We start from the raw sequence: 27704 nt of genomic DNA, 5'->3' as shown, positions 1-27704 counted from the left end.
CAGTTCTACAGATCAGTATTAGCAAGATGCTTCATATTTACTTTTCATCATTTTGTAAGATTATTTACTGAATGCCACGTAGAAATCAGATTATTGCTGGAGTTTTTATTGCAGACGTTTTCCTATAATTTGATTTCTAACGTACACATAAATTAATTGATCAGATTATTGAGAAAAACTGATTTGTGAATGTTGATTCACTCTGGGAACTGGGGAACTAGAGCCAGATTTCTGCAGGGTTCAGTTTTTTTAGTTTTTCTTGCTCAGCACACCTGATTCATCTAATGCTAATTTGTTGCCAGGTTTAGAAGATGTGTTGAACTGTGCTGGACTCTTTTTGAAATGAAATCTGATAACACCGACTTCCAAAGAACACCAGAATGCTCAGATTTCTTTTAAATATGACAATTTTAATATAAATGACAAGATCATGTGAAAACACAGACTGAATTAACTGTCATCATTAAAGAAAACTGTACACACTGACAATCTCAGAACTACAGCTATAACTTTAGCTTGCTGGCAGAAATCTCCTTCTGCTTCTTCTTCTTGGGCTGGACCTTGGAGCCCTTGATCTGAGTCTTGACCTGATCCTGGAGCTGTGAGAAGAAGGCCTGAGAGGAGCGCAGAGCTTTATCCATACCGTCATTCTGCAAACAGAGAACATAAAGAACAGACATCAGTATCCTGCAGAGTATATGAATGTTTCATTCAGAGGGTGCATTAAAAGAGGCCCGTATTTGATGAGTAAAATATAGGATTTATTTCGCTTAAGATCTGGACTCTGTGGTGAACTCTCTCAATCCATGTGTGAAAATGATGATCTCATGCTCCCTGAACCCTGAACTCTTTCACAATTCCAGCTCCATGAATCCTGGCATTGCTATCTTGGATATGGCCGTGATCATCAGAGAAGAAAAAATCCATTGATGGAATAACCTGGTCTATATTCAGTATATTCAGGTAGTAAGCTGACCTCTTTCTTTCAGCACATACTGTTGCTGAACCTAAACCTGCAGACCAACTGCAGCATCAAACCCACATCATAGCCCCGCCCCACAGGCTTATACGCTAGACATTAGGCATGAAGGGTGCATCTCTTTTTTATTCACCTCTCTTCTTACCCTGACCTTTCTTTGCTCCAGAGTCCAATATTTATGTTCTTAAGCAAACTAAGGCTGTTTTTTACCAGTTGGCCTCACTGACAAAATGCTTTTTTAAGGCTACATCATAACTGTTTAGTCCCAATCCCTTGAGTTCCTTTCACATTGTGCAAGTGGAAATGCTCTTACTTTCACTACGATCACCTTATCTTAATTTAACTACATATCCCTTGAGTATTAGTGGTGTTTTTTCCTATTTGATTTCACCAAACGTTTAAGTGATCAACAATCACCATAATTTGGATTTTTTTTTTTTGACAGACTACATGCCTTCTTGGAAGATGATGTTTCTCATCAGAGGTCCCTGCCCACTTTTTAATAATGTGTTGGACAGTTCTTGACCTAATTTTCTTGGGATTTTCATCATCTATGGGCATGGATGATGCACATTAGCAATATGCAAATCAGTCAATCAATATTACCCCCGCTGACATCCAACTATCTGCATCTCAGAGGAAACACTGCTCAGCTCTTCTTTCTATTTCGCCCCTAAACCCATACATCACCCAGTGCCCCTCCCAAACTACCCCTCCCACATTTTAGCTTTTTTTAATTTCTAATTTAAGCTGAGGGTCAAGTCAGACACATTCAGGGGGTTTAGTTACTTATTAAAGTAATGGGAATATATTAACCTGTATCCCCTGCATCCTGATATGCATTATAGCGACAATTTCTTGCCAACACACAGCCCTACTGTCCTAAAGTCCTACTGCCAGAGGCTTGATCACCATTAAATATGCCTTCATTAGCAGTGTGTGTGTGTTGTAAATTTAAATTTTACCGCTTTAAGGTACATCAGATATCAGCAGATTAAATCAGCCTCTCACCGTGAGCAGTTTGGCTTTCCCTCCTTTAGTGAGTTTCCTGAGAGTCTCCTGAACTTCAGCCTTCGACTTCTTGGTCTTCACTCCTCCCTCTGCTGCTGCTTCCTTCAGCTTCATCCTCTTCTCCCTCTCCTGAATCTTCAGCCTCTTCAGCTGCTTCTTCTTACGCCTCTCGCGCTTCTTATCTGTAGCCGTTTTCTCAGAGTCGCCCAGAAGATCCCCAGCCTTGTTCTTCTCCTGAAAAAATAAATAAATAAATAACACAGAGTGAGATATCTGTGTCTGCTTTTGTTGGGGCAGGAGGCAGGTCTGAGATCAGCTTTATTAGGAGTTTGGTTAGTACTGTGGTTTCTACATCATGGTTCAGTAAGAGGACGGTATAACAGAAACAAAACAAGAACAACACAAAATAAAACTGATCAAGCTTCTGTAGGTAGTAACTAGAATACGCCATACAATATATATTGTATTTCTCATCATTTAAATTATTGTGACAGGACTAAATGAGATGAATTAGGTTGTATTGCTTAATGGTTGGAGCTAAAGTGGTTTAACCTCTTGAGACCCTGTGGCTTTATACGTGGACAGTACATTTCTGCTTCTCTGCTCCGTAATATATATATATATTTATTTTAACATTGACCCTTTAGCCTCATATGGAGACACTGCCCATACCTGCTAGTGGTCACATGACAACATTACACTCAATTGATTGAAAAGAGAAGAGAATGAAGGGAATCCCAATCAACATTTTCTACAGCCAGTCCAGAAAGGAACATTCTGATCCAATTTTTTGTTTGAAACTTTGTTAATTTACTTACTGTAGATGCTAAAATGTAGCCATTTTTTTATCCCAAATGACAAAGATCATTTTGAAATAATAAAATAAACTACTGTCCCCATATGAGGACATTTGTTTTTTGCCAAAATGACTTCCTGTAGAAAGACAGATTACTTCTTTAATAAGGTTAATCCCAAATAAACAGGATACATAAAAAATGCACACAAAGCAAAAGGCTGTGTTTTAGGAGGTTAACAGAATAAACAGTGTATTCTCTGTACTATAAATTGATGATCTTTCCTTCTGGATTTTCCTGTAGATAAACGGACAGAATAATCTGTAAGGATTCTCACCTTAACTTCTTCAGGAGCCAATAGAGTGGCACTGCTGGCACTGACTGGAGCCACCTCCTCCATCGTGATGGATGGCAGGTTGGAGACGACCTTCACTTCAGGAATGTGCTACAGAGACAGAGAGAGAAAGAGAATGAGGACAAACAGGAAAAAACGTATATATATCTCAACTGAATGCTTTATATAAAACTTCTACATTCTTTATTTATAATGTGTGAGATTTCTGGAGGTCAGATCTGTATTAAACGTTCAGGTTCAGGCTGAGCAGACTTACCGGTTTTGGTGTGAAGTGGAAGTTGGAGAGAGCGTCCAGCTTCAGGAAGAGAGAGTCCATGAGCTTCTGGATTTCTACATGAGCTGGATTCTCCTCCTCTTCTGTCTTTTTCTGAAACCCAGCAAAAGAAGAACAGTGTGAGCTGAATTTAGTATAATAAAGCACATGTCTATGGATACTTTGGCCCAACCTCATTTCACCCCCTGGCCCTACCCCTCTGTTTTGTAAGTTCATGTTCTTGTTAAAAAATAAGATAACCACCATATTACCAAGTTTTAAGGTCTTTTTATTCATAACAAGCATAAAAAAAAACATCGCTAGTAGTCTGTCTCGGTGACTAGCTAGCTAACTTTCCTGTTCCACCTTTAATGGTGCAACAGATGTCAAAGGCTGCAGCAACTAGGGTGGAACAGACAAATAAAATAAAAGCTAATTTTACCACCTTGCCCCCTTTCTGAAGACATTTACCTACATGTCTTTTCTCTTAATGTAAAGGTTTGAGAGCATCAGTTAAAGTAAAGTAGTGAACAGGTAGAGTTACAGGTATACAGTGAATAGTAAATATTTGAGTAATGTTCTAATCCAGATTATGAGAAGAATTACTTACGTAAGAAACAAAAAAAAAATACTTTAAGAAATGAAGATCAGTAAATCCAAAACGAAACTGATGAAACTGGCTCTCATCAAAGAAAGGGTAAGAGTTATCTCTGTTGCACAGGATAAGTTCATCAGAGTTACTGCAAGTATTTTGGTTTGTTTAACACAAAGTTACTACCTGATTCTTTATGTGTTCTTTCATAGCCTGAATAACTTCAATATTTATTTACAATGTAGGAAAAAAGGAGAAGAAGAAGAAGAAAAAAAAGAAAAAGCATTGAATAATGTGTGTCCAAACTTTTGAATGGTACTGTAAAAATGTAATTTAAATGAATATACGCAATTACGTTAATATAATGATTATTAGCCGTTAATGCACTGAAATGCACTGTAGCCGAAGCTCTTTGTGTATTACTCCACATACAAGTAACCTAGCAACGATGCGGCGCTTACAAACCAAACAGCGCAGCTACAAACAGAGCAGCAATGGTACTATTTTAACTGGCGGAGTTTTTATAACCAAACAGACTGTGTTTTCTCGTCCTCTTTAACTTAAAATCTTTTAATAAACAGTGAGATAATAGAATGGGTATAATCGCAATAATACACTCGAGGTTTGTGCTTTAACCTGTAATATTGGCACTGCTGTGCTGATCTACAGGACTCCTGTAGCCTGCAGCCAATATTATATGTTATAGAACAAACCTTAAGTGTATTACTGATTGAATATCATTATTTATATGATGTATGTATTTTACCTCGGTCTGTTTGAGGAACTCCTGCTCGTAGACTTCAGCCAGGCTGAGTTTACTCTTCTCGTGGTCCAGCGTCAGTCTCTTCTTATACTGAAACGCCTCCTCCTTCGGCTTCTCCTTCCTCACCACGTCATCCCACGCCTGATACCATAAACACAACAATTACACACTGGATAATACACACAGTACAGACCGAATCCGATCCAGACCGAATCCGACACAGGCCGAATGCGACACAGGCCGAATCCGACACAGGCCGAATGCGACACAGGCCGAATGCGACACAGGCCGAATGCGACACAGGCCGAATGCGACACAGGCCGAATGCGACACAGGCCGAATGCGACACAGGCCGAATGCGACACAGGCCGAATGCGACACAGGCCGAATGCGACACAGGCCGAATGCGACACAGACCGAATCAGATCTGATTAATGATGTAACTGAAACTGAACTGACCTGATCTTTGATCCTCTGTTTGATGATGTCCTCCAGCTGCAGGGTGGTCTCCTCTGTGACTGCTGGAGCTTTATATAGGAAACAAACAGGAGGGGGGAGGGGGTTGTATTCAGTTTTAATAAAGTTATACAAATAAAGTTGCTTTTACAGAAACATACTAATATAGCAATACTGTTCATTAATTCTTCAATGAATTAAAGCTCATTAAATCAGCAATGTGAGTTATTTTAAGGGCACAGTAAAGTTACAATGTTATAAAAGCTGTGCACGAACTACTTTACATTATATCAAAGAGTCATATTGTCAGTGTTTTCCCATGAAATGATACAATAAAATATTTACAAAAAATGTGTTTTTACTTTTGTGAGATAATAATAATCTATCTATGAAACCTATTAATAAAAATACTACAAATTAACTATTATCAACCATGTATTAATGTGACTGTTGTCATCAGCCCTATCCAAATGGGATTAGTTTCTCAGGGGGTTCTGGGGTATTTTTTTTCTTTTATGGGGGGTTTTATCCTCTGTGATTTTATTCCCGTCCAGAACGACCATGTACGTGTTTTTCTCAGATGTCCTCTGAGAAAATTACATGCTGAATTAATTACTATTTTTCGCTGAACTTTTCGTTGGTCCTCCAGTATTTTTAGTCCTGTCCAGATCCACATCTCTGAGATTAAATCACCTCACGTTTAATAAAATAGCTATTTGTCCACTACCGCGCACCGTAATTACACTTTGGGCGCACATTTCCACGGAGATCCACATATAAACACAACAGCTTGTGGAAATGGAGGAGCTACTGAACGCGATGTCGTGACAGAGAAAGCCTAAAAACTCACTGGTCCTCCTGTTTAATCACTGAGTAGAAGTGTAAAACATTTTTCACAAACTAATTCCATCCGGATAGGGCTATTGTAATGTTTATTGTTTTATTATTTTGATTCAGAACAAAAAAAAAACTGCAATGCATTTTTTCCATGTTGTGCAGCTCTAATTCAAATCAAACACGCTTCAGTAATAAATAAGGTTGTCACAATACCAAAATTATGACTTTCGATAGAATACCTGCCTAAATATCTCAATACCGATACTGTACAATACTGGACAATACCTCAGCAAAAAAATAGAACATCAGGAAAATTAATGGAATAAAAGATAATTGAACTTAATATTATTGTTTTATTATTAAACAAAAAACACTAACAATGTGATATTTATTCAGCGTTTGCTTTCTGTTGAGCACAACCTTACAGCAGGAAAACAATATTAACTTAATAATTCAAACTAAATAAATTGCATTACATTATGTCACAACAAAGTTGTTAAACATATCTGCACAAAATAAATAATTCTCTGTTGCAGCAGCTTTATGGCCAAGTTTAAAAAAAAAAAAAAAAAAAAAACATATAACATAATTTGTTTAGCAGCGGTACTAAATAAATGAAGTATTGTACCATTATTTATGACAAAGTATCGAGATACTTTTTTAGTATCGGTATATTGTGCAACACTAGTAATAAATGCAGTTTCTGATGGTGTTGTTTTAAAGTGTGATCAGAGCAGTGCTGTATTTTACCCATCCTGGAGTTTTGGTCGAACTCCAGATCCTCCTCCAGCATGCTGTTCTCAGGTCGGGTCTGTGCCGTCACTTCCCCGGTCAGCTGCCAGGGTTTCTCAGCTAACGCTGCTTTCTCCAGCTCCCCGATCTTCTCCGCCATCTGTTTCACATTACAGCACTTTAATATCACACTACATTTAATACATACTAATACACTGCAGAAATCATCTTCAGCTTTCAGAAATATTACAGATTTTACATCAGATAATAAAACAAAATGGATCTAATGTGATTTTATTCAGGTTTAAATTATTTGTGAGAGAAATATACAGCTCTGGAAAAAATAAGAGACCACTTCAGTTTCTGAATCAGTTTCTCTGATTTTGCAATTTATAGGTTTATATTTGAATAAAATGAGCATTTGTTTGCAGAAAATGAGAAATGGCTAAATAATAAAAAATAACTAAAAAGATGCAGAGCTTTCAGACCTCAAATAATGCAAAGAAAACAAGTTCATATTCATAAAGTTTTAAGAGTTTAGAAATCAATATTTAGTGGAATAACCCTGGTGGTTTTTAATCACAGTTTTCATGCATCTTGGCATCATGTTCTCCTCCACCAGTCTTACACACTGCTTTTGGATAACTTTATGCTGCTTTACTCCTGGTGCAAAAATTCAAGCAGTTCAGTTTGGTTTGATGGCTTGTGATCATCCATCTTCCTCTTGATTATATTCCAGCGGTTTTCAATTTGCTAAAATCAAAGAAACTCTTATTTTTTCAGAGCTGGATTATAGATATGCAGCAGAGCAGAGCTGTAGATGAATCTAAAAAATGATAGCTAATAAATTATATGAATCTAATGAAAGATAAAAAGCTGTAGAAGATAAAAAAGAAAGCTATAATAAAATTACCAGAGTATTAATCATCCTGCATCTTTATGAACTGAGAAAAAAGTAAAAAAATTAATAACTTGAGATGGTAAGATCAATCTCCAAAGTATCGTTGAAACGATTTTCAGCCAATAAAAGCCAGTATATATATATTTATTAAAGTTTGCATAATCTGTGCTATGGGTTTGTGCACTGCTGCAGGTGTAACAAGTGAGAGTGTATGATCATTAGGGATGCGCCTGTTGACAATTCACTGCCAAGATAGCAATATACGTCTATGCACCTTGTGTTTTGTCTTGCATTGATGTTTATCTGTTTATCTGCACTGGAGATCTGTTTCATTGTACTGTACAGCCCAGTATCAGTATGATATGAATAAAAATGTATTAAATTGGAAATGTGATTCCTACCTTTTCTTGTCTTTTCTCATAAGTAGATTTGGATTCTGATTGTGCTGCATTTTTCTTCTTTCCTCCCAGAATATCCTCCACATCCTCCCCTTCACTCTCACTCGGGAGATCAAAGGACACCTTCCTCAGAGCATCCCTCGCTTTCTGACTCTCCGGATCAGCCCTGCACCAAACACAGCATTCACAATCAGACCTGCTCTCACAAACACAACACTCACAATCAGACAAGCTCTTACAAACACACAACACTCGCAATCAGCCCAGCTCTCACAAACACAACACTCGCAATCAGACCGTCTCTCACAAACACAACACTCACAATCAGACAAGCTCTTACAAACACACAACACTGACTGCAAGATGGCGGCGCGCAGTAGTGCAGCGGCTTCTCACGCTCCTAGCGAACACCCTATTTTGAGCTGTTTTTACGTCGGTTCTGAACCCAACTTTACGCGCCCCATGCATGTGAGTTACAGCAGAACCGAACTTCTGAGGATTAAGGACAGTTTGGTCAGTAAAACAGCAACTATGGACAATAATATCCGAGCTACGCTGGGCGAGCTGCAGCTCCTCCGCGCTCCGGCAGGTCTTCAGGGAGGCTGCTGAGTGTGAGCTGGATCTGGAGGAATACACATCTGCTGTTCTCGGGTACATCAGCAAGTGTGTGGAGGATGTCACTACTACCAAGACTGTGACTTGCTACCCGAACCAGAAGCCCTGGCTGAACGCAGAGGTGCGTTCCCTGCTGAAAGCCAGGGATGCTGCCTTCAGATCTGGAGACTCGGATGAACTCAGGAGGGCTAGAAGAGAGCTGACTGCTGGAGTTAAGAGGGCAAAAGCTGCATATGCTCAGAAAATCCAGGGACACTTTTCCTCCCAGGATCCACAGAGCATGTGGAGGGGCATCAAGTGCATCACGGACTACAAATCTAACGTTGCACAAAGCTCCAAAGACCCATCCCTGCCTGAGGCTCTCAACACGTTCTACGCCCGCTTTGAGAACCCTGACACACCCCCAGCACCAGACTCCCACACTCACCAGGAGAGGAGCCCCTCAGCGTGACACCAGCAGAAGTAAGGAGGACGCTGAGGAGGATTAACCCCCGGAAAGCTGCCGGCCCGGACAACATCCCCGGACAGGTGCTAAAAGACTGCGCAGACCAGCTCTCGGACGTCCTGGCCGACATTTTCAACGCGTCCCTCATCCAGGCAGCTGTCCCCACTTGCCTGAAGACCGCCACCATCGTCCCGGTCCCCAAGAGCTCCACAGTGACAGGTCTGAATGACTACCGGCCAGTAGCCCTCACTCCGATAGTCACAAAGTGCTTTGAAAGACTGGTTCAGACCCACATCAAAGCCACCATCAACATCACTGTGGATCCACACCAGTATGCATACAGGAAGAACCGATCCACAGAGGATGCCATTTCCTCCGTGGGCCACACTGCCCTCACCCACCTGGAGCAGAAGGATTCCTACGTTCGGATGCTCTTTGTGGACTTCACATCTGCTTTCAACACCATGATTCCTCAGACACTGATAACCAAACTCTCCTCACTTGGACTGAGCTCTTCCCTGTGCAACTGGGTCCTAGACTTCCTGACCAACAGGCCGCAGTCTGTGAGGATTCACAACATCTCCTCCCCCTCCATAATCCTCAGCACTGGCTCCCCTCAGGGCTGTGTGCTGAGCCCCCTCCTGTTCACACTGCTCACATATGACTGCTCACCTCTCCATCCAGGCTGTCATATTGTGAAGTTTGCGGACGACACGGCAGTGGTTGGATGCATCACAAACAGAGATGAGTCCAGCTACAGGCAGGAGGTGGAACACCTGGAGGATTGGTGCAGAGAAAACAACCTCTGCATCAATGTAAAAAAGACAAAGGAGATGATTGTGGACTTCAGAAGGGGCAAGCATGCCCACCTCCCCCTGCACATTGGAGGATCTGCGGTGGAAGTGGTTGACAGCTACAGGTACTTGGGTGTGCACCTGACCAGCAACCTCACCTGGAGCAACAACACTTCCACTCTGGTCAGGAAGGCACATCAGCGGCTCTACTTCCTCAGGAGGCTGAGACGAGCTGGACTCGGGAGCGTAGTCCTCACCTCCTTCTACAGATGTGTGGTGGAGAGCGTTGTGTGCTCCAGCATCAATGTGTGGCATGGAAGCTGCTCTGCTGCAGACAGGAAAGCACTGCAGAGGGTGGTGAAGGCTGCACAGAGGATTGTTGGAGTTAGCTTCCCCAGCACCACAGACATTTACACCTCCAGGTGCAGGAAAAGGGCCACCTGCATCAGGAAGGATCCCACCCACCCAGCACACGCACTTTTTGTCCCACTCCCCTCAGGCCGGAGGCTGCGGAGCATTAAGTGCAAAACAACAAGACTCAGAAACAGCTTCATTCCGGAAGCTGTAAGACTCTTAAACTCCACTTAACAAACACACTGCACTGACACCAAGGACAAATTACTGTTTACTGTTTACAAACATGGTCACTTTACTTGCACTGAGACACTTTATCTCCACTGCTCTAATTCACATTATCATGCTGCTATAGCACACTTGCACTCTGGACTTCATGTTGCTGAACCTTCTACTCTCTATTTATTTTTTTTATTCTTGGGATATTTATCTATCTATTTTGTATATCCTATTTCTTTTATTGTATTCTTTTTTATCTATATATCTATTAATAACAGCTCTTTGGGTGTAAAACTGGATCGTGAGATCACAATTTCGTTCCACCTCATGTACCACATGTGATGCGAATGACAATAAAATAAAAAATCTCCTTGAACACTCGCAATCAGCCCAGCTCTCACAAACACAACACCCGCAATCAGATCTGCTCTCACAAACACAACATCCACAATCAGAGCTGCTCTTACAAACACACCATCCGCAATCAGACCAGCTCTCACAAACACAACACTCGCAATCAGACCAGCTCTCACCAAACACAACACATCAGACCAGCTATTACAAACACAACACCCACACTCAGAGCTGCTCTCACAAACACAACACTCACAATAAGCCCAGCTCTCACAAACACAGCATTCACAATCAGACCAGCTCTCACAAACACAGCATTCACAATCAGACCTGCTCTCACAAACACAACACTCACAATAAGCCCAGCTCTCACCAAACACAACACATCAGACCAGCTATTACAAACACAGCATTCACAATCAGACCAGCTCTCACAAACACAGCATTCACAATCAGACCAGCTCTCACAAACACAGCATTCACAATCAGACCAGCTCTCACAAACACAGCATTCACAATCAGACCTGCTCTCACAAACACAGCATTTACAATCAGAGCTGCTCTCACAAACACAGCATTCACAATCAGAGCTGCTCTCACAAACACAACATCCTCAATCAGACCAGCTCTCACAAACACAACACTCGCAATCAGTCTCTCACAAACACAACCGCAATCAGACCTGCTCTCACAAACACACAACACCCGCATAAGACCTGCTCTCACAAACACACAACACTCGCAATCAGACCTGCTTTCACAAACACACAACACTCACAATCAGACCTGCTCTCACAAACACACAACACCCACAATCAGACCTGCTCTCACAAAAACAACATCCTCAATCAGACCAGCTCTCACAAACACAACACTCGCAATCAGTCTCTCACAAACACAACAACCGCAATCAGACCTGCTCTCACAAACACACAACACTCACAATCAGACCTGCTCTCACAAAAACAACACCCTCAATCAGAGCTGCTCTCACAAACAACACTCGCAATCAGACCAGCTCTCACAAACACACAACACCCCCAATCAGACCTGCTCTCACAAACACAACACCCTCAATCAGACCAGCTCTCACAAACACAACACCCACAATCAGACCAGCTCTCACAATCACACAACACCCGCAATCAGACCAGCTCTCACAAACACACAACACCCACAATCAGACCTGCTCTCACAAACACACAACACCCACAATCAGACCTGCTCTCACAAACACTCACAACACCCTCAATCAGACCAGCTCTCACAAACACTCACAACACCCTCAATCAGACCTGCTCTCACAAACACACAACACCCACAATCAGACCTGCTCTCACAAACACAACACTCGCAATCAGACCTGCTCTCACACCCCCATCACTCGCAATCAGACCTGCTCTCACAATCACACAACACCCACAATCAGACCAGCTCTCACAATCACACAACACCCACAATCAGACCAGCTCTCACAAACACACAACATCAGACCTGCTCTCACAAACACACACAACACCCTCAATCAGACCTGCTCTCACAAACACAACACCCTCAATCAGACCTGCTCTCACAAACACACAACACCCACAATCAGACCTGCTCTCACAAACACTCACAACACCCTCAATCAGACCAGCTCTCACAAACACAACACCCTCAATCAGACCTGCTCTCACAAACACACAACACCCGCAATCAGACCTGCTCTCACAAACACACAACACCCACAATTAGACCAGCTCTCACAAACACAACACTCGCAATCAGACCTGCTCTCACAAACACAACACCATCCGCAATCAGACCAGCTCTCACAAACACAGCATTCAAAATCAGACCAGCTCTCACAAACAACACTCGCAATCAGAAAGACTCTCACAAACACAACAGTTGCAAAAGTGAAAAGAGATTCTTACTCCATATCTAAATCCTCTTCATCCAGGTCTTCATCCTCCTCATCCTCATCTCCTAATTCTTCTTCCTCCTCTCCACCATCATCTTCCTCCTCCTCAGGTGCAGATTCATCTTCCTCATCAGGCTGGTGTTCAGGTGTCTCTTCATCATTAAAGTATTCTTTATATTTTACATTTCTGGAGCTTTTTGACTAAAGAAGAAGAACAGACACACCATCAGTTCCAGAGCAGAGAGAAATAAATCACATATAATATTCACTTCTATTAATTAAGAAATAATCCACACACACACACACACACACACACACACACACACACACACACACACACACACACACACACACACACACACACACACACACACACACACACACACACACACACACACACACACACACACACACACACACACACACACTCCTTATTATACAACAGTTAGTTCTGACCTCACAATCTGATTGGTTAAGAAGTGTTCTCTGTTATCACAAATATCAGCACAGCCTTCTCACACTAAGTCTGTATCACTTCGTGGACACTAATTCCTTATAATTAGTAGGGGTGTCACGATTCTCTAAATCCTCGATTCGATTTTATTTCCGATTTTAGGGTCACGATTCGATACTCAATTTTCCCTTTTTTACAGCAGAGAGGCCTATGCCAGTTTTAGATTAGTCTATGGTCAGTCATTGGTTTGATTAATCAAATTTACATTATCTTATTTTAAAAGGTGGGCTTGATATAAGTGATACAAAGTGATACAAGTGATCTGTAATACACCACATTAGGCGCTAATGGTCAAATTTAAATAATTTAATTAAGATATATTTGTAATGCCATCTAGTGGCTTTTTTTGGTAGCAGCAGTGTGCACTATTAAAACAGCAATGTGCAACATAACAAAATAAATAATCAAACAATACAGGAACAGTCATGTACAAAACAATAGAACAATTAGAGCCTTAACAAACTGAACTCTATCCTACTATAACAGTTAAACATGAAAAATAAGACTCGGTCCCTGAGAATGACAAGATTTTTTCTTTAATAAAGATATATTATTAACTTTATCTGAGAGAAAGATGCTCCTTAAAATACCAAAACTATTAACATATTTGAGGCTAAACAAAACAACTTATTTTTATATTTTTTAAGTTTTTCTTTAAGAAGATGAGAATGTTCACATTCTCTGGAGAAAGAGCTGCTCTTTCAGCAGTCACAGTGTCCGCGGCGTCAGCTACAGTGTGTTGCGCCATTTGCGTAGCTAAGAGGGAGGGATCGTCGATCCTCTTTTTGACTTCGAGGCCCGAGACCATGACACAATTTCGATCGATTTCAATAAAATACTGAAATCGTGACACCCCTAATAATTAGCGGTGGGCAATATGACAATGTTCAATCATATTGTGATACATTTAGCTATCATAAAATTAGATCAGGATGCACTGTAAATGTTAACATAGTGTTTAATAAAACCATGCAAACATATCTATATTTTTGTGTGGTATTAGTTTAAGCAGACTGTGTTTATCTACGTCACAACAATAGACAAAGATCAGAACACATTTAATGACCAATTTATGCAAAAATCCAAGTAATCCCAAAGTGTTCACATACTTTTTCTTGAAACTGTACACAGCTCTGGAAAAATAATCAATTTCTCTGATGCAACTATCTATCTATATCTATATGTTTGAGTAAAATGAACATTGTGGTTTTATTCTAAAAACTACAGCGATTTCTGCTAAATTCCTAATGAAAATACTGTCATTTAGAGCACTTATTTGCAGACAATGAGAAATGTTCAAATTAACATAAAAAGATGCAGAGCTTTCAGACTTCAAATAATGCAAAGAAAACAAGTTCATATTCATTTAGAAACAACAAAAAGTTTCATCTAAGGAAGAGTTCAGAATCAATAATTGGTGGAATAACCCAGATTTGTATCAGCATGCTCTCCACCAGTCTTTCACACTGCTTTTGGGTGACCTTATGCCACTCCTGGCTCAAAAATTTAAGCAGTTCAGCTTTGTTTGATGACTTGATGTCTCTCTATCTTCCTCTTGATTATATTCCAGAGGTTTTTATTGGGGTTCAGGTCTGCAGATTGGGCTGACTTTCACACTGTCTTTATCTGGTGGTACTTCATCCACAGAGATTGTTTTGAACTGTTATTTTCATGCACTTCACCCCAGCTGCCATTTGCCATTCTTTTTATAGGTCACTTGAGGTCATCCTGCGGTTGCAGACTGACATTCAAATAAGTTGACGGTCAATCTCCAGACCTGAACCCTATTTAAACATCTGAATGTAAATCATGTAAGCCAATCACAAGCCATCAAACAAAACTGAACTGCCTTATTTTTGTCCTAGTAAGGAAATAAGTTCACCCAAAAGATGTGACTAAAAATCAGGGTAATTCCACCAAATATTGATTTCTGAACTCTTAAAATATATGCTTTATTTACAAATTAATATGATCTTGTTTTCTTTGCATTATTTAAGGTTTGAAAGCACTGTACCTTTTTTATTCTTTTGACAATTTCTCATTTTCTACAAATAAATGCTGTAAATGAAAGTATCTTTATTTGGAATTTGGGAGAAATGTCAGTGGTTCATAGAATAAAACCATGATTTTTATTTTACTCAAATATATATCTATAAATAGTAAAACTAGAGAAACTGATCATTTTGAAATGGTCTCTTGATTTTTTCCAGAGTGGCATGACCAAAAATGTGCATTGCTGAACAAGTTAGTAGATACTGAAGCAGAATCTTAAGTGAGGGAAGCATGTGGACTAGGGGTGCGCAATATTGTATCGTATGCGATAATATTGCCAATTTTTTTGAATATCGTGAACGATATTATATCCTTTAATATCGTGCCATATCACCCACCCCTAAATATCACATCAGGGTTCTATTTTTTTACTGTTTTTAGCAAAAGAAAAATTCACACTGTTCTCATTTCCCATTAAATATCTAATAGAGACAGATTATATCTGACCAGTATCATTCATCTTACTTTAATCCTGGATATATGGAGATATTTGAAGTGCATTATTAGTATTACGACATTCTGGATCATTGACTTCTGTAACAATCTGATAAAATTCTTGTATTTTTTAATATCTCAGTAAGGGGTGTGTCATATCATAGCGTATGCAATATTAAAATTTTATTTTAATTTTGTTGCAGTAGTGTATTCTTGAATATGTTTTAATAGAATGTTTTGTCATATCGCCAAGAATATCGTTATCGCAAAAATACTATGAGATATTTTGATATTATTTTAGGGCCATATCGCCCACCCCTAATGAGTTGGTAGCGTAGAGTAGAGTAATATTACAGATGTGTGTGTGTGTGTGTGTGTGGAGATGTGTTAGCTAGCGAACGTATTTGAGGCTAATTGGACTTTCTCAAAACTAAACAGGACGTTTTAAAACCGTATTCCATGGCTCCGGTGCGGGAGTATTGCTGGAGTATTTTAGCTTTAAGCCAAATGAGCGAGGAGAACCATCAACACGAATCAGCCGGTATGTTTACAAGGTTTCACAACAGTGGAAACAAAAGCTGGCAATACTACTAACCTGAGATCTTATTTAAAGCACAACCATCCAGCCCAATTCATCCAGCTGAATACTGAATATAAAAATGGTTCCCCCTGTTGTGTTTGATCCTGCATCAAGCCCCACACAGTAAACATGCTGGTGTTTCTTGCTCTGAATTTGTCTGACAGTGTGTCTTCAATCATATGGACTAAGCTAATGTGTGTTTTACAGCATATACATATACCAAGGGTGTCCAAACTGCGGCCCGTTTCCTTTTTTGGAGCGGCCTGTGAGGTATTTTAGAAATAGAATGAAAGTTGGCCCGCTGTTAAGCAGGTTTTTATAATGTGAGATTCAAAGTTTGAACGCTAGGTGTCAGAAACGGGCCAAAGAGTCTAAAAGCGGAGAGAGTGTGCATTTCTAGCTCAGAAAAACGGGCCAAAGAGTCTAAAAGCGAAGAGAGTGCGCATTTCTAGCGCAGAAAAACAGAGCAAAGAGTCTAAAAGTTGCCGTAATTAAGGAGTTTAATATTAAGAGACATCATGAAATGAAACATCAATTTGAAAAATCTTAGTTTACACAACACTGCCAAAGATAAAGATAGTAAGTCAAGTAAAATGGTGTGTAAATGAAAGTAATCAGGAAAATGTATTATTTAAAGTGGTATATTTCATTATTTGTTTTATTACAGAGTCTGTGATCCGTGACTTCAAATATATTTCTCCTTCTGGCCCCCAACAAAAAAAGTTTGGACACCCCTGACATATATGATTAGAAAAAGGAATCTGCAAGTGCCTATGTGTTCAGAGTTTTTTTCAAAAATACTTAATGTAAATGTAACATTAATCTATTTGTTGTTACTTTATTTTTTGAATAAGGGTCTGTTTACTATTTAGTGCAGTTTTTTAGAACACAGGGTGGTTGTACTTTATTTGTTTTAGTTATTTAGGATATTAAAATATTTTGCTAGTATATAATATAGTATATATATAGTGGCACATTGTCTTAAAGCTCCTTTGGGAGCCCAGAAGCAGGAAAAAGCATTTTCTATAGTGGTGCTTTAAAATGACAATATTATTGTTTATCACAATAATTTCTGGGACGATATATCATCCTGAAAATGTTATCGTGACAGGCCTAATTGTGTGTAGTTACGTGACTCTACCCCTGACAAAGAAGGTCACTGTGTCCGTCTCTCATTAAAAGAACTTTCCATTTATCATAATTAAAATGAAATGTTTATTTTATTGTGACAGCGCTTTGAGCTCGTATCGCTGAGCTCGGGTTATAATATATATATAAAAACAGCGCTTACTCACCTTTTTCCGACTTTTTGACGTTGTTGGCTCATCAAAGCCCAGTTCTTCATCCTCGTCTGAGGGCAACTCCTGAAAATAATCGATTTCCTCCCCCACACCTTCCTTCCCCTCCCTCTTATCCATATCATCCAGAAACGCCTCCATCTCCGCCAGCTTAAAGAACTGATCATCCACCTCCGACACAGTCCTGGAGGGAGGGAACTTCGCTGTGCTGTTCTTCTTCTGTTTGCTCTGTTTCTCTAATTTATCCACATCAAAATCGATATCAGAGTCCTCATCAGAAAATCCATCTTCCTCCTCATCCTCATCTTCATCATCAGCTGCTGCTGCTGCTTTTGATTTAGGCTTTAGTCTGTTTTCTTTGTTGTTGTCCTCCTCATCATCATCTTCCTCATCATCTTCCAGCTCCTCATCATCACCATTCTCTCCATCTCCTTCATCTTCCTCATCCTCCTCTTCCTCTGTGATGATGGTTAGTGTGTCGTCGGCGACGGCCTGACCCACGGCCTCCTCGAAGTGCTGGATCACGGTGCTGTTCTGAAGCTCCAGCTCCTGCCAGATCTGCTCCTCATCGAAGTTCTCCACCACCAGCTGGTCCAGTGGGCTGCCGGTGCTGCCGGCCTGCGGCTGGGATTTGTGCAGGTCGTACAGGGTCTTAGTGAGGGCGGTGAAGTCTGAGGCCAGAGCATCCTGCAGCCTGTTACAGTCATAAACACAGAGGAGGAACATGAGAGATGCTCACCTGAAGAGCTATACACACATCAGCACTATACACTACACACTATTCAACACACACCAGCACTATACACACACTATACAACATCAACTACACATGAGAAATTTAACAGAACGCGTTATCGGATTCATGTCTCTACTGTCCAGTTAATTAGTTAGATTACTTTATTTAAGCGGAAAAAATAAGCTTTCTCTTTTGCTTTTCTGAAATAAATGTTGCTGACCATCCTAATTGTAATATTTTTTCATACTGAAGTAAATCTGCAAATTAATTTGTGGCTTTGGAGGCAATCTGAAAGAAGTCAGAAGGGCAAAGCAGTTTTTAACAGCCCACTCTGCAATATTTGCAGTGCAGTAAAGAAGTAAGTCTTCAGTATACAGATGTACTTTACAATCTTTATCTGTCAACACATTTTTATTGATATATTAAATATAACTACCCTATAACTGAACCCAGAGGGATTCCTTTAGTGACTGGTAGAAGATCAGAAGCACAGCTTCCAAACAAAATGAAATGTTATACTGCGCAGGCCTATTTATCAGCATTCAAACACTGATGACTGAACAGCTGTACTTCTTTTTTTTATCAGTTTAATTGGATGGACAGAAACAGTGTTTTTCTTGGGTTGTCTGTGAGTCAACATATATCAATACATGTTGTGTATCATGGAAAAAAGTCATTAGATTTTGTGACCTAGCTAATATTGTTGCTATTTTGCACACTCTTACACTAGACACACACACACACACACACACACACACACACTAACACAGTTACACACAGTCACTTACTGTTACACACATACACGCAGTCACACATTTTTACAGTCATACACGCAGTTATACACATTATTGCACACGCACGCGGTTGGACATACGGCTGGACACAGTTACATAGGCACACACACTTACACACGCTGTTAAACACACGCGGTTACGCGGTTACACACACACACACACACACACACACACACACACACACACACACACACACACACACACACACACAGAAACTGTTAAGACAGTTACACACGCACACACTGTTACACACATACTGTTACACACAGTGTTTGACACTCAGTTACACACGCACACACTGTTACACACACTGAATCTCTGAAGAGAAAGGTAGAACTGAACTGCTGCTGTAAAGCTAAAGTTAAAGCAGCCACGCTGGAGTTACTGAGACACGCGAGCTGCAGCACTGAACCCCATCTGCCCCATTTAAACACAACAACCTGATAAATTCCTCTAACAAACAGAACCAGCCCTCCGCGGCCCTGCCTGAGTTTAGAACCGGGTAAATGATCTCCTCTCACCGTAAGAAGCGCTCGGGCAGAGCCGCGCTCCTCTCCAAAACCTCTAAACACGTTTCCAGCGTGCGCGCCGCCATCACTGCTACTGCTCCCACTGAATCAACCGACTCCTCACACACGACTCCTCACCAACCGAATCAGAGGAACCGACTCACGAGTCACCACTCAACCCAACCTTTATTCCAAACATTTATAATAAACAATTTTAAAAATAATTAAATTATCTATTTTTTTTTACAAAAGAATATTCTGAAAGTATTTTTCACATGTTTATAATTGACAGCCATTTTCTGCAAGTTAACAGAGTTTCTTTTGTATTCTTAGTGAAAGTCTGTAACATTATATGTTCAAAATATAATTTAAAAATACAATTATATCTACTTTTACATAGTATACATAAGTATACATGTATCATTTATACACTTCTGCACTGCACTGCCAATCAAATAAGCCTGGATCTATGTTAACTTCTATTATAATATTCATCTTATTTCGAACTTATTGCTTTTATTTTTACACTTTTAGCAGATTAGATCATTTAAAACTTACTTGAAGGAACTTAGAAATAAGTTAAGATAAAAAAAATACTCTAAAAAACTCTAAATCAGACATATTCGCTATTTCTGAATATTTCAGAATATTGTATTATTATTATTTTACAGGATAAGCGATAAACATACAAGATAAAGCCTAAAAATAAAAATAAATTGTTTTAATAATAAACTTAACACTTAAGATGAACTTAAAACAATAAATGACAGTTTAATCATAAATGAGGGGGAAAAAAATCGCTTATTTTGAATCAATAAGCCCGAATCAATGATTCACTGAATCAATAGACGCAGGTCGTTTGCAAGAGTCGGTTCGATTAAAAGAATCAAACTGACCGTCATAGTCCCGGTCCGCGAGACCACGTTCCCTTAGAAACAGGACGGAGGTTCCACGTGATCTTCCAGTTTAATGTTTTTAAAGCTCTATATTTTTTTATATAAAACAAATACGCGAGTTATTGGAAATATTAAAAACGTATTTTACATATTAAATACTGCAGTTCTTCTTTCATTTACATTTCTAATAAAAACCGCCTTAACCAAATAACGCTGTGGGACTTTTATTTTGAAGGGAAAAGATGGCGGCCTCTGTGCTGAAGGTTGCAGGTAAATAAGGAGAGAAATGTTTTTATTAAATAAAATGAGAGATTAGGGTTTAAATTCTGTCTTTTAACGAGTTTAAACGCTGTATTAAAACACGCCCGAGCGCGTCACTCTGTGTGAATGTGTTGCGTTTGTCTGTTAAACTGCATGTATGAATAAGTACAGTAACTCTGCCTTTACTGGCTACATATTAATATTATCCCTAAGTAGATATTAAATAACAGGCTGAACTGTAGCAGATTAATCCCGCAGTAAAGATAAATATGATTTACTGTGTTTTTATATATTGAGGGCTTTTCACCACAGGCTACAGTCTTGTGTTTTTCACAGTGTTTGTTATATGTTACTTTAACAATCTGGAATTAATAAAAACTGTAAATAAATACATAAAAATACTGTAATTCCAGTTAAATGTTTCGACACACCTTATCATGTAGTGTTTGTTTACTAGTACATCTAAAAAAATAGAATATCATTGAAACGTTACTTTATTTTAGTAATTTAGTTTAAAATGTGAAACTCATATTTTATATAGATGTATTACACACAGAGTAAAACCTTAACCTTAAGCTCACTCTGTGTGTAATACATCTATATAATATAAGTTTCACATTTTGTGAACTAAATTACTAAATAAAAATTTAGTAACTTTAGTAACTTTTCAATTATATTCTTATTTTTTGAGATGCACTAGTTTGTCTGCACACACTTAGTAGTTTAATCTTGGTGTTTTCATGTTCATCGTGCTGAACAATAGTTGCTGTTTTTCCTTCACGCTGTTCACATGAGCTCCAGCTCATTCCAATTAAATCACCTCCAATCACCATCTCAGATCATCAGGTTTAGATCAGAGGATTGTAAAGGACTGTTTTTTACTGTTTACTACATAATTCCATATTTGTTCCTTAATTGTTTTCATGCCTTTAATATTAATCTACAACAGGGGTGTCCAAACTACGGCCCGCGGGCCATTTGCGACCCGTTTCCTTTTTTGGAGCGGCCCGCGAGGTATTTTAGAAATAGAATGTGAGATTCAAAGTTTGAACGCTAGGTGTCAGAAACGGGCCAAAGAGTCTAAAAGCGGAGAGGGGGCGCATTTCTAGCGCAGAAAAACAAAGCAAAGAGTCTAAAAGCGGAGAGAGTGCGCATTTCTAGTCTAAAAGTTGGCGTAATTAAAGAGTTTAATATTAAGAGACATACGGTGGCCGAGAAAGCCCAGCGCAGTGCAAATTGAAAAGCGCTGCAAAAGCACAAAACACATCCATCAAAATTACAACACAGGCGCAGCAAATAGAAAAACGCGCTGCAAAAAGAAAAACGCGCTGCAAATAGAAAAACGCGCTGCAAAAAGAAAAACGCACTGCAAATAGAAAAACGCGCTGCAAATAGAACCACAACACAACGGAATTTTCCCGGGGGACCTTAAAAGATGCTGTACCAGCTGTATACAAAGGACAATAAGTGGCAAACAAGCTTCTGAAAAGTACGTTATGTTTATTACCTGTGATTACCACGGTTGTGTGCATATTATTAAAAGTTCTGCTTCACAAAACGCCTTGTTTGCCACTTATTGTCCTTTGTACACATAGTGAAGTCCGAGACGTTACTGAAGACGCAGCTTAGCTGGTACAGCATCTTTTAAGGTCCCCCGGGAAAATTCCGTTGTGTTGTGACTCACTTCCGTTGTGTTGTGGTTGTATTTGCAGCACGTTTTTCTATTTGCAGCGCGTTTTTCTTTTTGCAGCGCGTTTTTCTATTTGCTGCGCCTGTGTTGCAATTTTGATGGATGTGTTTTGTGCTTTTGCAGCGCTTTTCAATTTGCACTGCGCTGGGCTTTCTCGGCCACCGTAGAGACATCATGAAATGAAACATCAATTTGAAAAATCTTAGTTTACACAACACTGTCAAAGATAAAGATAGTAAGTCAAGTAAAATGGTGTGTAAATAAAATGATCAAGAAAAAAGTATTATTTAAAGTGGTATATTTCATTATTTGTTTTATTACAGAGTCTGTGGCCCGTGAATTCAAATATATTTCTCCTCCTGACCCCCAACAAAAAAAGTTTGGACACCCCTGATCTACAATGTAGAAAATAAATTCAATAAATAAATAAAAACATTGAATAAGAATGTGTGTCCAATCTTTTAACTGGTACTGTATCTTAAAAATCTTATACTGTTGCAGCTCTATGTGAAACATGAATTAATATAATATTTCTGTTTGCATTGAGAGTTTTTCCTCAAATCAGTGACTGAAATTTGAGCCTATTTATTAAGTGTAGGTGTAGACTATATTTCTCTATTCAGAATGCTGTGTAATCCAAGACTAGGCTTAATCCCTGTCTAAGAAACTTCCATATAGTGACCACAGTACTGCTCTCTACCTCACACTGAGTACACTTCTAAATATATAGTGTACCTGTTGTATATGAGCTTTTTTATATCTCCTTTTTATCTTATTTTTCTAACTCATGCTCATCCTCTTTTGCAGTGACGTGCCTCTCCAGGTGTGCCCAGCACCGTGCTGCAGCGGCGAGGACGTTCTCCTCCTCCTTATCTGTGAGACAGAGCGTTCCTCCAGCCTTGTGGAAGCTGGGCAGGCTGAATCACGTGGCCATTGCTGTTCCTGACCTGGAAAAAGCCACAGCTCTGTACCGGGATGTGCTGGGCGCCCAGGTAAGCGCAGCTGTGCCTTTACCTGAGCACGGGGTTTATACGGTGTTTGTGGAGCTGGGCAACACTAAGCTGGAGCTTCTGCATCCTCTGGGAGAGAAAAGCCCCATCGCAGGCTTCCTGCAGAAGAACAGATCAGGAGGGATGCACCACATCTGCATTGAGGTGAGCAGATGACTGATCTGATAGAGATAGAGAAATGTTGCTCTATTAATCTTCATCAAATCACATCTCATTTACCTCATAAATATAAGTTATCAGCTACTGTAATATAATATAATTAATATAGCTTTACTGACTTAAATTACTACATTCCAAGCTTTACTTTTCCTTTAATAAATACAGTACCAAAAGTTTTTTTTTCCTTATTTATCTACATTGTAAATGAATACTAAATTCATCCAGATTATGAAGGAATATCGGGAGCTGTTGTCTTGCAATTTCTGAGGCTGTTAACTCTGATTAACTTATTCTGTGCAACAGAATAAGTTGTAACAGTGCAACAGTGGAAAATCTCGCTCTTCCTTTTCTGGGTCAGTCCTGATGAGAGCCAGTTTTATCTTGACATGTTTCGCATTGACTGACCTTAATTTCCTAAAGTAATTTTTTTCTATATTTAGTTCTCGTCATAATCTGGATTAGAACGTTACTCAAATAGAGCTATTCACTGTATACCTGTAACTCTACCTCTTCACAACTCTTTTACAACTGATGCTCTCAAACACATTAAGAGGCAAGAAATTCAAGTAATTAACTCTTGATGAGTTCAGCACAGCTGTTAACTGAAAGCCTGAATTCCAGGTGACTCTACCTCATAAAACTAACTGAGAAAATGAGAAAACCTAAGCAAGAAGAGCTACTTAGAAGGACTTTAAAATATAAAACATATTAAATAAATAAAATTTAAAATTTAAATAAAATGTGTTAAATGAATCCATATGTTTTTCTGCATAGTTTGGATGATTTTAGTATTAATCTACAATGTAGAAAATAAACACTGAATTTAAGGTGTGTCCAAACTGACTGGAACTGTGTATCTAAATATCTATATAAAGTGCATTTGTTCAAAATATGTTTTCTGAAATAAAAAACTACATATTTTTAATTAAAAGGAACTATTGTACAAAATTAATGAAATCAGTCTCTGCTCTGTACCTTTTTTCCATACTTTTTTGTTAAGTACATAAAACTCCACATGTGTTCATTCATAGTTTTGATGCCTTCAGTGAAAATCTATAATGCAAATAGTCATGAAAATAAAGAAAACGCATTGAAAAAGAGAAGGCGTGTCCAAACTTTTGGCCTGTACTGTACATTTAGTTAGCAATTATTATTATATTTAAGAAGGGCTAGAAAAGTATACGATGTTTACAAATACATTATATATAACAAAATATTGTTTAATACTGTTACAAAATTAATTTGTGTTGTTGTTGTTTTTTATCAGTATTGCACATAGCTGTCAGTATTTACACCTCTGTGTTTATCTGAGTTGATATGAATCAAACACACTAAATTCCTTTAACCTCAGAATATGAGAGTTTGAGAAGGCGTATAAAACTAATAGACATTTACAGAGGTGGAAAGTAATGAATTACATTTACTCACATTACTGTAATTGAGTAGATTTTATGAGTAATTTGTAATTTTTAAAGTAGTTTTTTAAAATAGGTAATTTTACTTTTACTCAAGTACATTTTGACACAAGTAATTTACTTCACTACATTGTGAAACTGCCTGTTACTGAGTTAAAAAAAAAAATGCTGAGCATGCCGGACAGAGCTGTCAGCTTTCGAAACTTCCACATCAAACCTGTGAAGGCATGTGATGTAAGTATTTTTATCATTAAACAATCTGCTTAAATATTAAAAAAAACATGTAAATAGCAGTTAAAGCACAGCAATGGCAAATAAAAAATAATAATGACCTAAAAAAACTATAAAAATACAGTTTATAGGCACCTATATGACCATAACTTTTTAACAGTAAAGAAAAAAAATGGATCATAAAAACCTATACCACACACATAACTTCTTGAAAATGTCTCATGGGGTGGTCTAAAAAAATACTGCCTGAAAGATCCAAATTATTATGTGGAATAATAGTTCATTAAAAACAATTTAATTTATGATTTGTTTTTACTTTTTTACATCAAATAATTAAAAGTAACTATGTAACTTTTACTCAAAGTACATTTTAAATTGAGTACTTTTTTACTTTTACTCGAGTAGATTTTTAGATGGGTACTTTTACTTTTACTTGAGTAGAAGTTTACTTTAGCAAAGTAAATGTACTTTTACTTAATTACAATTTTTCAGTACTTTTTCCACCTCTGGACATTTATACATTATATAATAATGGCAATTTGCTATCAGAAAAACACAGTCCTAATGAGAAAAGACCCAGAGCTACAGTCCCCAGGCCAGAGCCTACCCAGGTCACTGTAACACAATAAAACATTACCCTGTTTCCATATCGCCACTGTTAAGTAAAAACACATCTCCATTTTAGCAGTTTTTATGTTTTTATAATTTTATAAATTTATAATGTTAAAATTAGACATTATTCATTATTCAGAATTGGAATTTTCATTAACTTCCACTAAAGATTAAGAAGTTAGTTTCCTTCTCCTACAAGTTACAACACTGTACCTCAAAAACGCCATTAGTATTAAATTGTAATGTAATAAAAATGTAATGTAATAATTTTTAACTTTGGATCCTGATTTCTTCTTGATTTCAGGTGGATGATATAAACACAGCGATAGCAGATCTGAAGGTGAAGAACATCAGGCTGCTCTCAGCAGAGCCACGAATAGGAGCTCACGGAAAACCTGTGATGTTCCTCCACCCAAAAGACTGTGATGGAGTTCTGGTGGAACTAGAACAAGCATAGAGTCCCACACTCGCCATCCACCACCTTCAACCAACAAACCCAGTATAACAGAGTGGAATCCACTGTAATCTGAGTCTGGTGTGGGGAATTTATTATAAGGGGAAGATCAAAGAAACAAGTGTAGAGAAAATCCAGTTTTATCATACGGTGTGTGTGTGTGTGTGTGTGTGTGTGTGTGTGTGCGTGTGATTATGTACTGCTCTCTGTTCTGTAGTAGATTTTTTTTCTCCTGATTGGAACACATTATTTGATGAAATTAAACTGTATATTAACATAAACACACATGATTTCTATGAAAACACTAAAATACATTTCTGAAGGAATAAGTGTAATAAAGGTGCCAATGCAAGTATTTCAAATCTCGTGTTTTGATTAATATGATTGAGATGTTACCTAGCAACGGTACTTTTGGTTACTGTAATACACCACAGATATTATAAATATACAGATGCAAGAAAAAGTATGTGAACCCTTAGGGATTACTTGGATTTATGCATAGGTGTGTACCATATTGTATCGCCAACATTTTTGAATATCGTGAACGATATTATAAAAAAAAATATCGTGCCATTTCTTCCACCTCTTATCACATCAGGGTACTACCTTTTTTTGTTTAAGCAAAAGAAAAATTCACACCGTTTTCGTTTACCATTATATTTCTACTAGAGATAAATTATATATGTCTAGTATAATTTATTTTACTTTAATCCTGGGTACATGGAGATATTTTCGTGCATTCTTGTAGTTTTTAATATCTCAGGTAGGGGTGTGACATAAATCGTATGCAATAATAAAATAAACTTTTCATTATGTTGCAGTGGTGTATTCTTGAAAAATAAAATCATTAATTTATATCGCCAAGAGTATCGTTATCGTGAAAATACCATGAAATATCGTGATATTATTTTAGGGCCATATCGCCCACCCCTATTTCTGCATAAATTAATTATTAAATGTGTTCTGATCTTCATCTAAGTCACTGCAATAGACAATATTGTCAACACAGTCTGCTTATACCACACAAAAAAAATGATATGTTTGCATGGTTTTATTGAACACAACATGTTAAAATTCACATTTAGGGGTGAAAAGTATGTGAACCTTTGGATTTAATAACTGGTTGATCCTCCTTTAGCAGCAAAAACCTCAACCAATCGTTTCCTGTAGTTGCAGATCAGACCTGCAGAACAGTCAGGAGGAATTTTGGAGCATTTCTCTTCACAAAAAAAAGTTTCAGCAATATTCTTGGGATATCTGGTGTGAATTGATCGCTCTCTTGAGTTCATGAATGCCACAG

At 38.4% G+C, this 27704-nt stretch overlaps 2 protein-coding genes across 2 annotated transcripts; one reads left to right on the top strand and one right to left on the bottom strand.

Moving 5' to 3' along the window:
* Nucleotides 1–389: 389 nt before the first annotated feature.
* mphosph10 (M-phase phosphoprotein 10 (U3 small nucleolar ribonucleoprotein)) lies at nucleotides 390–19811 on the bottom strand. Its single transcript, XM_049471310.1, has 11 exons — nucleotides 19689–19811; nucleotides 17635–18331; nucleotides 12772–12959; nucleotides 8075–8237; nucleotides 6791–6932; nucleotides 5207–5274; nucleotides 4751–4888; nucleotides 3396–3506; nucleotides 3122–3229; nucleotides 1991–2224; nucleotides 390–650 (listed from the first exon to the last, which is right to left on the bottom strand). The coding sequence occupies exons 1-11, from the start codon at nucleotides 19760–19762 to the stop codon at nucleotides 504–506; spliced, it is 2070 nt and encodes a 689-aa protein (XP_049327267.1). The 5' UTR covers nucleotides 19763–19811; the 3' UTR covers nucleotides 390–503.
* An 835-nt stretch (nucleotides 19812–20646) lies between these two features.
* Nucleotides 20647–26759, top strand: mcee (methylmalonyl CoA epimerase). The gene is made up of 3 exons (XM_022665173.2): nucleotides 20647–20842; nucleotides 23331–23677; nucleotides 26255–26759. Exons 1-3 carry the CDS (start codon nucleotides 20815–20817, stop codon nucleotides 26405–26407), a joined length of 528 nt encoding a protein of 175 aa, XP_022520894.2. The 5' UTR covers nucleotides 20647–20814; the 3' UTR covers nucleotides 26408–26759.
* Nucleotides 26760–27704: the final 945 nt, after the last annotated feature.

Source organism: Astyanax mexicanus, chromosome 23, assembly GCF_023375975.1.
Source record: "Astyanax mexicanus isolate ESR-SI-001 chromosome 23, AstMex3_surface, whole genome shotgun sequence".
NCBI classification, from domain to species: domain Eukaryota; kingdom Metazoa; phylum Chordata; class Actinopteri; order Characiformes; family Acestrorhamphidae; genus Astyanax; species Astyanax mexicanus.
This window is presented reverse-complemented; position numbering and strand designations above follow the sequence as displayed.